Source organism: Pangasianodon hypophthalmus, chromosome 10 (genome assembly GCF_027358585.1).
Source record: "Pangasianodon hypophthalmus isolate fPanHyp1 chromosome 10, fPanHyp1.pri, whole genome shotgun sequence".
NCBI lineage: Eukaryota > Metazoa > Chordata > Actinopteri > Siluriformes > Pangasiidae > Pangasianodon > Pangasianodon hypophthalmus.
In genome coordinates, this window is record NC_069719.1 from 25,317,751 (window position 1) to 25,331,391 (window position 13,641).

Here is a 13,641-nt window from a genome sequence, read left to right on the forward strand (position 1 = left end):
AATGAAACACTGGTTTGGATTTATGATCCAAAATCACAGAGGGAAATACACAATCACCAAACATCGATAGTACCATGAAAGAAATGTCCCTGTCATCTTTTCTGAGAGGACTAGGCTAGCAAAACCTAAAAAGAAAAAGCTAATAGCTAACTATTGAGTAAAAATGAAGAGAAGTATTCCCTCTAAACTGGCAACATGATGGTCTATAGAAAGACAGACAATTTATGTGTAAGATTAATCAGTGATATTGCATAGTTTATCTATATTTCATTGTTTTTCACATAACATTCAGGATCTAACACAGCTACATGCTAGCAGTAAGGAGCAGTGGAAAGAGTGCCACGAACTTTGTTGGCTTTAAAAATAAAAGTTGTTTGCTTCCTTCACTTAAAACTTTTGTCTTTTCCACACTACATTTCTGCATTTTATCATTAATGACGTACATCTTTTCAGAGCTAGTAGGTTCAAGTTCATAGTTTGCTTAAACTAGCCAATCTGATCTCAATTCAATTCAATTTAAATTATATAGCGCTTTTAAAGTTACTGTAGATATTGTCACAAAGCAGTGTTACAGAAATCCAGAAGTAGATTTCTATTTGGTTTCCTAATGAACAAGCCAGAGGTGAGTGAAACTGGGGAGGAAAAACACCATGAGATGACATGAGGAAGAAACCTTGAATGGAACCAGAGACAAAAAAGGAACAAATCCTCTTCTGGGTGAGATGGGATTAGTAGGATTATATACAGTAAAACAAACCATAGTAAGTGTTTTGAATGGATGCTTAGTATGAGCAGATTGTGAATAAGTGTCCTGGGATGAACACAGATATGATTACAGCAGCAGAGTTTAGGTACAAATCTGTAGAATGCAGGTGAGATTATTCACTGACGCAAGGGTGAGACTTATTATACTCAAATATTGCTATAAATATGACTTTAGCTACATTTGTTGAATTATTATTTTACCCATCTACAAAATGTTCAGTACTTATTTATCGATTGCACTGAAAACACGAACACTGTCCCAAAAGCTCATTTTTTAATGCTTTGAAATTTGTTGCAGATTTGGAAGAAGACACATTTTTGGATGTGAAAATCTTTGTCTATGGCAACTTTGCCTATGGTTAGTCCTTGCGGTCACATGATCTAAACACAGTGGCCACCACGGCAAGGGAAAGTATGTAGAATGATCTGCTCATTCAAAACCTACGAAGCAATTTCACTCTTCATCTTGTGCGAACAGTCACCCTGCAAAGACGTATAAAGAAATGTGTAAAGAAATGATTTGTTTTGTGTCGTAAATACCACTGATTGGCCGTTTCAACCCCTGTGACTGCTTATATATCACTCAGTGTGTACAGTTGTAGCAGCTGTGTTTAGTATAGAGATAACATGGTGGTGTGTTTGGTCTTTTAGGTTTCGTTGTAAGGCCTCGTATTTCTGCTCCGCATCATTCTGTGTAAGACGATACCTCATGCGTACAAAGCGCCACCCTGGTCTTCCTCCACGTTTAGGAAAACTACCTAAAGGCTGTGTGATTTTCATTTAGGTGTACAGTCACGGATCAGGTTTGACTGGATTTCTATTCATACAAACAGTTTGAGCTCTGCGTTCAGCTTCGGCACAACTTTGGCCTGGTTTATGAGAAGGTAATGTTTGAAGTTTTTGGAATCTGTATATCATACCATCTTTTTGGAGTTTCGTTTAATTTCACTTTGAAGAGATAAAATTTTATAAGTACTTCTCTGAGTTTGGATCTTGTAAAAGTACCCGATTGGTTTTGGAAACATGGGTTTGGTCCGGATAGAGCTATTCTGATATGGTGTTAATGATTAAATCCCAGATATTAAAACTGTCAGTGATCTTTAATCCTGAACAGAAGACGTGACCTTACATGACATCTTTTTTTACACCAATAATGATTATTAAAATTGCTCAAGATATTAGTGTTAAAAAGGGTTACATCTCAGTATAATATAAAATATAAGTGCTGTACTTAGTAGTAAATTATCTCTAAGATATACATACATACATATATATATATACATATAAAACCCACCAAGATTATTAAGCACTTAATTTATATGCTACCAAAATAATAATCATGAGCCAATGTCAGAAATAATGTAACTTTACATTTCATTATATGGGTGTATATATATCCTAGGAATTAAAGTAAATTGAAACTAACTAACTAACTAGCTAACTAAATAAATAAATTTCAGAAATCAGTTGCAGTAATATTGATGACAAGATCATGACAAGATAATAAGGTTTCTTTTCTAAATTCTTGTTTGAATTCTCATTTTAGCATAAATAGTAATGCAAAAAAATAGTGCCTAAGTCAACAAATAAAGCATGAAACTAAAGATCTTCTTTATACCGAATGAACTACAGTAGCATACGGCATTTATAACACTGCTTCTAATATGCATACTATAGTTTCAGATTTGTATGTAGTAGCTCCTTGTTTATATACTTCCTGTTTCCTTTTGATCCATCGTCCAATTAATTTGCGAATGATTAAATGAATTATGTATAATGCCTAAAATATGTAATGACTTATTTAATGATTTAGGTGTACTGTAATTTGATCAGTCAACTCTATTATCATCATCTTCATCATCATCATCATCATCATCATCATTATCATTATTCATTGTTACATCGTCTCTGATCATTTCTGAGCAGTTTATCAGTTATCAGTTATATCATTTATATGAAAATTAATTGAATTTCTACATTATTGTACATATGTTCTATATTTTTGGAATTCTAAAGGACTTTACTTCCATTCTGGAAAAGAAAAACAGATCATACTCTAAGAACATGTTGAAACTTGTGTTTCACATGTGTGATTATTCTTGCAGGGTGCAAGACTCATTCTTGCAGCGTTCCCAGTGTATTACGTTACAGTCTAGAGAAATAAATTGCTATATTGTTAGTCATAGCCAGTGTTTTTTTTTTTTCCACCTGACAACAACATTCTTTGACTATTCATCCTTCTGGCTTTGATTTTGTGAAAGATGTGATGCTATCTTCATTCCTAATCTTGTGTTATGCTTTTTTTTTCTTATACATTTGCATATTTAAGCCTCAAGACTGTCATTGTGTTCAACACAATTATCTTAACATAGAAAAATAATAGTGTATTCTTTACACACCAGGAAATTTTACCCTTTATAAGTCAGCCTTATAATTTGTATAACGAGCTTAATTCAGTATTTCTACAAAGCATAAAGATTTACTGCTACTTACAATTGGTTTTTCATCATTTCTTTTCTACATTATGATTGTTGTATTTCTTTCATTGTTTTGACTTTTTTTTTTTTTTTTTTTTTTAAATCTTACGAATAAAACAATTAATGTTTGAAGTATATGATAGAACCTTTGAAATGAAATATGGGATCACAGGAAGTTGTGTTGTTCATTACTGAGTGCCTCATTTTGATTTTCCACCAACAAATTAATCACTGTCACATAATAGACATTAAAAAAAACCCATTAAAGTTTTGGGTTAAATTTAGATTGCAAATTTATGATGCTAATTACCAGGAGACTGACTGACCCAAACTATGTCCTGTTTTTTTTTTTTTTTTTTTCTCAAGTTTACTCTCCAATGAGTTCACGACTCCTTCATGACTCTGTCAGGAGTATTGCAGTGATTTATTTAGTGTATCTTTGCAATGATGTTAATTTATATACAAATCTCTCTTGTAATATGCTCTTCTTTTATTTCTTTAAACATACAACTAAAGGCCTTGGGTAGATAAAGTAGAATTCATTAAGTGACTTTTGCTTTAAACAAATTACTTATTAGTGTACTTTCACATGTATTAACATTTTTGTTTTAGTTTTTTCCAACTGGACACACACACCTTTTAGAATACTAAACACATTTCCCAAAATTACAATCCCAAGTTCCATGTAGTATACAACCTTTTATCAAAAAACAAGTAAGGAATTGTATGTATTTTCCAAAGACAGCACTTCCTGAAGTGCTTTATCGCTCTAATACAACAGGAAGTTGCCAGTGAATATTATTATTATTATTATTTTAATTTAAGAATGGCATGTTGAACTTTTTATCCATTTATAGTTAGGTTGAATGTTTAAAGCATCCACGAAACAAGTTCATTCCTGTTAACATTAATGTTATAGCAGCTATTAATAGTCATTCCCTCACTAGCCTCTTTTTTCTCTGTCGTAAATTTAATAAGGCAAAAAATGCAGCTTGTCATGTTACTGAGAAACCGTGAAGCCATCTGTCTCGATGACTTAAACAAGCAATTCATTTTCATAAGGAGGTTTCGTATGGAAAGCTGTTCCAGTACTTTAAAAAAAACACTCAAAAATTCAAGTATCCATTACATGGATTTGCTCACAAAAGATAACTGAAGTCTGTGCAGGCTAAACAGCAAGGGAAGTACTGTAATATACATAGAGTGACAGATCCGTCCTTTACATGACTCTTGGATAATGACTTCACACTCTGTGTAAATTGCTTCACAAAGACATGTACATGTGGGTGCAGATCATATACGTATTATATTTAATTTTTTATGCGGCAGAATTGAATAGAGGGATGGTGAATATGGTAGAAGAAATAAAATACATCATCTGAACCATTCTTGGATGTTATGAGCATTGTCTTATGCTGGCATTAACCTGCACTAGAACATAGGTAGTGAAGTTTACCTTTGCTGTCTTCCTTGTACTCTGTGCCTTCTTATTGTCTCTTCCCCCTCTGAAATCTTCCCTGCTCCACTGTTTTTTTTTTTTGTGGTCCAATGTGGGTCAATGTGGGCCAATGTATGACTCTATAACTCACTCAATAAAGATAACTGGTTAGACAATGATAGTGAGTTTTATTTGTACAGGTGAATCAACTGTCCATAAAGAAAAAGGAGCGTTCACTTTGAGAGCTGTCCTATTGTGCTAAAGGTTTAGTAAAAGTTCACCAGAATTGGAAAATGTGTTCAAAGCAACGACAATGTTTATACTCGTCAAAGAAATTGTATATATTTCTGGGATTTTAGGGTAAGCAACTGTAGTATGTGTATTACTAACAAGCTAATTCAAATATTAACACAACAGCACTGTATGTAGACCAAACTGTAAATATTTTTTTATTGATTTGATTTGATACAAAATGCATTCAATGAACTCTTCTGCCTTCTGCCTCCAGCGCAATGATGTATCTGTAATTGGACTTACATGCAGCCTGATTTGCAAACATTTGAAATAAACTGATGTGCTACGCTGTGTGTCTGTACTAGGGGTATAACTGAATACGATTATTATATATTATATTATTTTTAACACAGACGCATAAAATAAGTCACGAAAAAATGCAGCGCATACCACTAGAAAGAAAGAAAGAAAAAGATGCATTACAACACATCCTTAGTAACTGCCTGGTCAGATTCGTGATGGTTTAAATTATTCTACTAGTTTGTTTAACTTTTGGAAAATAGACTCATCTAAATTTGAGAATATCACAGGCAAGTACAAACAAAAATCCAGTGTTTCTGGAGACAAAGTGATATGGTTCATGGTTAAATAAATAAACAAATCCAGTTCAGGCTGCGTCCACTTGGAGGTTAAATCCGAATGCAGGTACAGATCTGAATATTTGAAGCACTAAACAGATACAGGTACAGATAGTAGCATTGGGTTACTAGTTTGTAAAGAGAGAGAAGTATGAAGACTTTTGAAAAAGTGAACATGGTTGTGACTAATGCTTGTTACTATATATATATATATATATATATATATATTTGCAATTCAGTCACAGCAGTGTGTATCCAAATGAGGAAAAACAATAATGGCTACACCATTTGACATTGGAAATATAAAATGTAAATGTTATTCAACACATCATATCAATTTAAATTAAAAGACTATTATTGTGCAGTTATGTTTTTTTTCTATCTATCTATCTATCTATTTTTTTCTAGTTTTTGAACTAAACATGGAAGATGGAGTGTACATATTTATTCTTCTGTAATCTAGATGTGTTTGCACTAGCATAATGGCATCAGAATTTATTTGCACATCTTAATATTTGTACTGATGCTTCCTGTGTGTGTGTGTGTGTGTGTGTGTCTGTGTGTGTGTATGTTTTGAAGACTTTGAATAGATTGGGGATGAACTGGTCAGGACTGCAGATCCTCCTCAGCGGGGTGAACCAATACTCTACTGCTTTTGGTCGTGTTTGGCTCTCCGTGGTGTTTGTGTTCAGGGTGTTGGTGTTTGTCGTAGCAGCGCAGCGCGTTTGGGGCGATGACAACAAAGACTTTGTGTGCAACACAAGGCAGCCTGGCTGCACCAATGTGTGTTACGACAGCATCTTTCCCATCTCTCACATTCGCCTCTGGGCTCTGCAGCTTATCTTCGTTACCTGCCCATCCCTCTTGGTGGTGGCTCATGTCAAATTGAGAGAAGAGAAAGACAAAAAGTACATAAAAGTGCACAAGGGTGAACATCTGTACACCCACCCAGGGAAAAAGCGAGGTGGGCTGTGGTGGACTTACATGCTCAGCCTTTTGTTCAAAGTGGGATTTGATAGTGCCTTTCTCTACATCCTCTATTACATCTATGACGGCTTTGACATGCCACGTCTCTCCAAGTGCTCTCTGGAGCCGTGTCCGAATATGGTGGACTGTTTCATCTCGCGGCCTACAGAAAAGAAAATCTTCACGCTCTTTATGGTGGTTACGTCTGCATTATGCATCCTGATGTGCGTGTGTGAAATATGCTATCTGGTCGGAAAGAAAATATATAAAGCACTAATTAGGGGAAAGGTTCCTGGAAGGGTGCCTTGTGAGCATGCTACAGATGGTGCAAATCAGAGACAGAAACATAGAATAGATCCGACCCTCACCAGTGTGGAAAACCTCAGCTTGTTAAAACAAACAGAAACATATCCTGAAAAAAGTAAAATTTAGTGAGGGGTTATTACCCTCCCGAACTGTAAATCCACTTGCTGAACATGAATGAACGAGTCACTGGATGTTCAGTCAGTATACATGAATATGTATATTTCATGTAAAAAAAAAAAAAAAACGATTATAAATTTGTATAACAATGATGCACACATTAGGGGAAAACTGGTCAACGCTTTCCACAGATTGTATAATATTTAAGTCACGTAGATTTGGTGACAATAGAGCTTGAATTTAAGCATTTTCACTAGCCAAACATTATGGACAGTTTTGTAACTGATTATTCTGACTACAAATGATGTTTCTTTTACTATATAGTGACCCAAATAACAAGCTTGCCAATTACAGTGATACGTTTCTGTAACCTCAAGCCTTGGCAAGATTGTCAGTCTGGTTATTTCCAAGCCACTCATGACCTTGTGAAGTGTCTAAACAAGGGGTATGTCTGTTAAAGTAATGTGTGAATTGAATTATGATGTGATTATTCACAAGATTCACATGATACAAAGACAAAGTGGTTTGTTATTTGTGATTGCAATACTGCCATTGTGCAATACTGAAATAACAGAAAGGATGCAATATGTATATAACTTTTCTAATGTTACTGATCACCCTGGATCCCGTCTCCATCCAATCTGACAGAGCATGGGCAATTTTGCCAGGAAGAATGGGCAAAGATATTTGGATCCAGATGTGCAAAGCTGATAGAGACATATCCCAAAAGACTTGCAGCTGTAATTACAGCCAAAGGCAGTTACTGACATGGGGGCGAATACTTATGCAACCAAAACATTTTTGCTTTCTGTTAATTAACCTTTATGTCACAATAAACATATTTTAGACATATTGTGTAAATCAAATGGTAAATTATATATATATATATATATATATATATATATATATATATATATATATATATATATATATATATATATATATATATATATACGCACCCTAATTAAGTCCTTTTTGTAACAGTATAAAATGTGGAAAAAATTCAAAGGGTGAATACTTATGCAATCACTATACATAGCACTTACAGGGAGTAAGTAAAAGCCTGAAATCTCTGGTAACTAAAGGGTCAAAACTCAGGTAAATTGTAAATAGTCTGTCACAATTAATAAGATGCTTTTATGAATAAATATTCATTTCAGTTAAGTTCATTGTTGGCTTAAATAACTGTGCAAACCTTTTCACCAGTTCTGGATAATTATTTATGATGGTGCTTCTGTTACACTGAGAAGTATTTAAGATACATTTGGAAGTGCAGGGCACACCTTCAGCTGATAGTTGTGTTATGTTGCGTTATGAGAAGTGATTGTGGAACTGTGGGAGGTGTGACAACTGTCACAAAATCCTTGAAGAGAGCTGCTAATATAATAGAAAATATATACATCATCTTTATTCCTTTAACTACAGTTACTGCATACCTGATTATTTGTGATATGTCTCATGGGTCAATCTTTTTCTACTTGTACTTTGTGAAAGAATAAAACCAGGGTCAGTGCATATTTTTACTGTCAGATGAGACTTGATTGCATGGCTGTGTTCAGTCAGGAACATCTGAAATATGCCTCTATAGTATGTTACAATAAAATCTTCATTGAAGTACCATTGTCCTGTGTAGCGTGTTTAGTTTTTGGAGCCGGCATGGAATGTACACAGTTAACCTTCTATAAACAGGAGGCTGAAAGCTAAACAGTGAGACCATAAACAGGGTCTGCAGTTGTATCCTTCGAATAGTTTCTATCAGCCTCTCCAAAAGTCTTTCTGTCTTAGGCTTTCTGACACCATTCAATTCAATCCATTTTACATTACAATCCAGCCTACAGTACTTAATATATAAATAAAACCGTGCAGCGTGATAGACTTTCATTTGTTACATAAACGTCACCTCCTGATCTTTAAGTAACTATTAAATCCCTCCTACACATTTTATTGTGCACACACACTCAGCCAATTCCTTTAATACTGACTGCAAAAATCTACAGTATCTCAATCAAAACTGCCCCTATTTCCAGACAGTATTAATATTTATAAGCAGCCTCAATAATCCCCTAATCAGTGGTGCTTTAGTGGATGAAGTGAAGGCACACAAAGAGTTATATGAAACCTGACAAATCAATACATCGCACTGACCAGAGAGCACAAAAGCAAAAAAAAAAAAAAAAAAAAAAGCCCACTCACTGAGTCACCCACTCAGCTCAGCTCCTCCTACACATGTGCCCTAGCTTTGGCTCACACACATGAACACAGTGATGCATCCCACACATACACACACACCATCACAGAGCCAACATTTTCCCTCCGAACCACTTTCTTTTGTTGTCTCCACCACTTTCTGGTTCCTGATAGAAAGGGTGTGCTTTGTTTATTTCACAAAGTAAATCTGCATCCAAAAGGTGATTTACACCAAAATGACTATCTTGTTTTAAGATTTTTAGGTTTTACAGTTCCATTTTCAATAGACAAATTCACACTTGTATCACTTATAAAATGGAGATGTCCTGATTTAATGGTCATTTCTAAGTAACATTTCTAAGTAGTGAGCATCACAGTAGGGTTAAAAGCCTGACCTCAATCTGAAGTTTGTCTCAAACATAGCCGCAGGATTTGCACTGAAAGCCAAAATAAATTAACGGCGCACCCTGAGAATCAGGGTTATACTGCCACAGAGCATAGTGTGGAACAGATGGAAGATACCACACTGAGCGCAATGTGGGCTGCTGAAAAGCAACAAAAGGTGCCAGCAAGTCATGGACGATGATAGCACAAACACAGGAGCATGATGTCATTTGTTCTGACCCCATTTGTGTTTTATACTGGTGCACAATGCATTACATTTTTGGCCTCATTAAGAGTGAACTAATTAATTTGTCCTAAAATAGGCCTATTTGGTCACCCACATTACCCACTCATGTCCTCCCTTCATACAATACACATGAGAAATCATATATTTCTAGGCCATGAGACAGATGGAGAAAGAAGCTGAAGGCAGGAGAAGAGAGAGGGAAGCTGAGGAGGAGTGAGGAAGAGGGGTGTTGTTATAGCACACAAGATTTCCTGTCAGATTTTCAGCTCAAGGCAAAAAATAGCTACAGGAAAAAGTCCAAAATATATTTCTGGTCTTTCACAGTTGCTTTATTGACAGCGGAGTACAATAATGCATTTCTATTGCCTTGTTGATATGCTTACAGGTAAAACTTACCACTCTGTAAATATTTGTGGCTGGCGAGTTGTGCAAACCTAACTCAGCAAACATTTTCAGCAGCACTGAATGTCATAATTTATACTGTAATTAAAATAAATAAAAAAACTGCTCATCTGATTACTCAATCAGAAATCAGCACAATAACATAAAGCATTAATACTTGCCCTGCATATGTATATAGCAAATATAGTATGATTTTTTTGACAAGACATTATATTGCGCTATGAGTTTGAGCTTAGAACAATTTTAATATCTTCTGATGAAAACCCTTTAGTAAATATCACAATCACATCAAACTGCCACTATAAATTGCCATATTGTTCAGTTAAATATGGTCCACAAAAGCGACAAAATAATCAAGCTAACATATCTAAGCAACTCACAATTACATAGGTCTAGAAAGTACAATTACTGCTTAAACAGAAGACCTATAATGTGCTTGACCGGGGTGGTTTTGAAACACTTCTATCCCTGATTACCATTACCATGTCATTACCAAGAGGTCAGGTTTCTAAAACGAGTGCATCTGTTTTGTCACTATGAGAAGAGTTGTTAGGACACAGATTCCATCTCCATGTGTGGCTCTGCCCCCTGCGTGTGCTGTGAAGACATCCCAGCATTATCCTGCCCGACACTAGCAGCCAACTCTGCACGCTGGCAAGAAATCTGCCATGCTTGCTTGTCATAGCACTCTCTGTCCATTTCTGATTGGTCCTCGCAGAAAAGCCCCTGAAGTACTTCCTGTTCCAGCTCTTCCCAGTGGTCCCATTCATGGTCCGAATCAGACAGGTCAGAGTCCCAGTCACTGTCTCCAACTGTGGAGGCTTGAACAAAGTCTGCTCTGGAGCCACTGTCCTCAGAATCGGAGTCCTTTGAATCATATACAGAATGCCCTTCTGCAACCAGCAGGTGACAATCAGGGGCAGCCAGGTACACAAAGCTGTCGGTGGAAAGGAAATCACACTCATCAGGGTAAGGGCCTGGTTTTGGAATGGAGGCAGGGAGTAAGGGCTCATTTCCAGTTGGAGTGGATGCACCTTCCTGATGTGGAATGTTGTTCTTAGTTTTGGGAGGTGGCAGAACTGAAACAGCAAGATAGACAAAGCTGTCGGTTGCAACAAAAGGATCAAAATCACCGCTATCCAGTAAAGTTCCTCTGATATCATGTTTTGTAGGAGTCAGTGGTAAAAGCACATCAGTCTTTGATGTTTTCACAGTGTTACAGATCTCTTGCCCCAGAGATCCACTGTCCATGGATTTGGAACTGTTTTGCATGTTTATGCCTTTGGTTTGAACTTTTTTCAAATTAATGACTTTGCTTAAATCTGTGGTGTCAGGTGTTTGTTTTTTGTCCAGAGTTGACCTTTTATGGTCAATTATTTCTGGTTTGGATGTTTCAGTCACTCTGGCAATAATTTGTTCATTGTTGCCTTTATGAGGTAAAGTTGCACTTGCCCAGTCTAATTCATTCACAGATCTGTCACCATCAGAGTTAATGTCCTCTTTACTGGTCTGGCTGGTATTAGACATGAAAACCCCACTGGAGTCTGAATCCAATGTTAGATTGGAATCTGGTGATTCAGTTTGCCCATCCTTATTTCTCAGTTGAGCCTCAGCAATACCAAGATCAAGTATGGTTGGAATCCTAGCTTGATTAAGATGTTGTCTCACTGGTTGTGTGACAATAACATTGTTTTCTTTTAGCTGTGAATCAGACTGTGAGCGGAGTAGGTCACTGAGCTCTGAATCTATAGAGTCCTCTCTACATATTCTTTCAAGCTCCAGCAGATCTTCAGCTCCTAACTCTGAACTTGTACCAGAAGGGGCCTGTGAGCCACCAAAACCTGTTGGAGGATGCAAGAGTGGCCAGCGCCTCAAAGAGCCTAAATTCTGGGAATCTGAGTCTTTCCATGTTTCATCCCAAAGCGAGTTGACCATCTCAAGCACAGCCTCCCAGTTCTCAACCTCACACTCAGAAGGGATATTTTCATCAACACTCTCCTCAGGTTTCTCTTGAAGAGGTGACATTTTGTCTGGGCCCTCCATGACTTGCACAGTTTGTAGCTCATTTTTAGTTGATCCAGCTTTACGTTCTTCTATTTCCCGCAAGATCTTCCAGTCCTGCAAGGAACAATCATTCAGTTCGTTTTTTAGCATAGATTTACTTAGATGCCCCTCCACTTTTCCTTGGTGCTCGGGAAAGGGGGAAAGTCGGGGTGTTGGCTTTTTATCCGAGACACTCCGTATGAGCAGAGAGGGCAATGGAGGAAGAATGGGAAGGTTGTGAACTGCCCCACCTTGTCTCACTGTCCTCCTCCTACCAATCAGCCTCCGTGGCCAGGTAGACTCCATTGAAGTTTTGCAAATTGTTGGACCTTTAGGGATCACAGATTGCAAAAGGGGTGCAGTGTCATGTTCAGGCTCTGGTGTGGTGGGTTGTTGCTCATTGATAGGCTCAACAGGCTTGGGTTTAAAAGTCTCAAATTGTGCCTGCTCTTTTATGACATACTCATGTCCTCTTATCTCCTGCTCTTTTTCAATTTCCCCCTGTATATCTTGGCCACTCATGAGAGCACTCACTGATAGTTCTGAAAGAGGAGGTCTTGGTGATGAGGGCTGGGTGGGCAAAGACTGTCTGTTGAATTGCTGATTGTAGGGAAGGGGAGAAGGGGAGAAAAAGACAGATGGAGTGTGTGTGCCAGTTGAGAAGGGGGATCCAGAAAAGGGGGAGATCTGTGGAGAGGTTATGCTGCTTGGGAAGAATGCCACTCCTGGATTTAAGAAGTTCTTTTCTCCTGGCGAAAGCTCCAAAGGCTCAGGAAACTTCGGAGGTGTAAGTACCTTCCAAGAGTGCCGACAGAGGCTGTCCTTCTTACCACTATCCTGGTGGTGATGCCTCTTGTTCATGGATCCACCAGGTGCTGAAGAACATGACACACTTGGGGAAGCTGACCTAACAAACCCTCCCGGTGATCTCAGTTCATCATTAGCCAGTTTCAGTGAGTCAAAAATGAACCTCTCGTCCAGTCTTCTTCCACCAGTTAGAAGCACAGAAGATCTGGTGTCAAACATGTCACCACCCAGGGAGCCATTACTGGAAAAATCAGTCTCACGACCTCTCCTGGACCCCAGAGTGCTGTGCGCTGAGCTATGGTCAATCTGCTCATTGATGCACATTGTATCATAGATGGAACGTTGAGGGATATATCCATCTTCATTGTAGCCTTCTCTGTCGTTTTTCTTTGAGCAACAAGGGCTCTGGCGCAGGCAACCTGGTCGACTCAGTGTTTTGCCCATTGTAGAAAAAAAAGTAAACAATTCCAAAATATGCTCCCACAGAAAAAATGTTTATGGTTATAAAACGTAAAGTTGCAGGTTCTCTGTTAAGTCATTTTCACTACATCCATAACACTCTTTATACATTATGGATATTGCAGTAGTTAAAGGTAGAAGTGCAACTTCTTGAGTTCACACTCAGTTCAG

The 13,641-nt window shown here is 37.3% G+C and overlaps 1 protein-coding gene across 1 annotated transcript; it reads left to right on the forward strand.

The window, feature by feature from the left end:
* The first annotated feature begins 954 nt into the window (after positions 1-954).
* On the forward strand, positions 955-7,826 carry gjb9a (gap junction protein beta 9a). Its single transcript, XM_026926448.3, has 2 exons — positions 955-1,649; positions 6,132-7,826. Exon 2 carries the CDS (start codon positions 6,150-6,152, stop codon positions 6,948-6,950), a length of 801 nt encoding a protein of 266 aa, XP_026782249.1. The 5' UTR covers positions 955-1,649; positions 6,132-6,149; the 3' UTR covers positions 6,951-7,826.
* The last annotated feature ends 5,815 nt before the right edge of the window (positions 7,827-13,641 follow it).

Coding starts and splice junctions, on each gene's coding strand:
- gjb9a (XM_026926448.3), top strand. CDS start 6,150: ATGAACTGGTCAGGACTGCAGATCCTCCTCAGCGGGGTGAACCAATAC.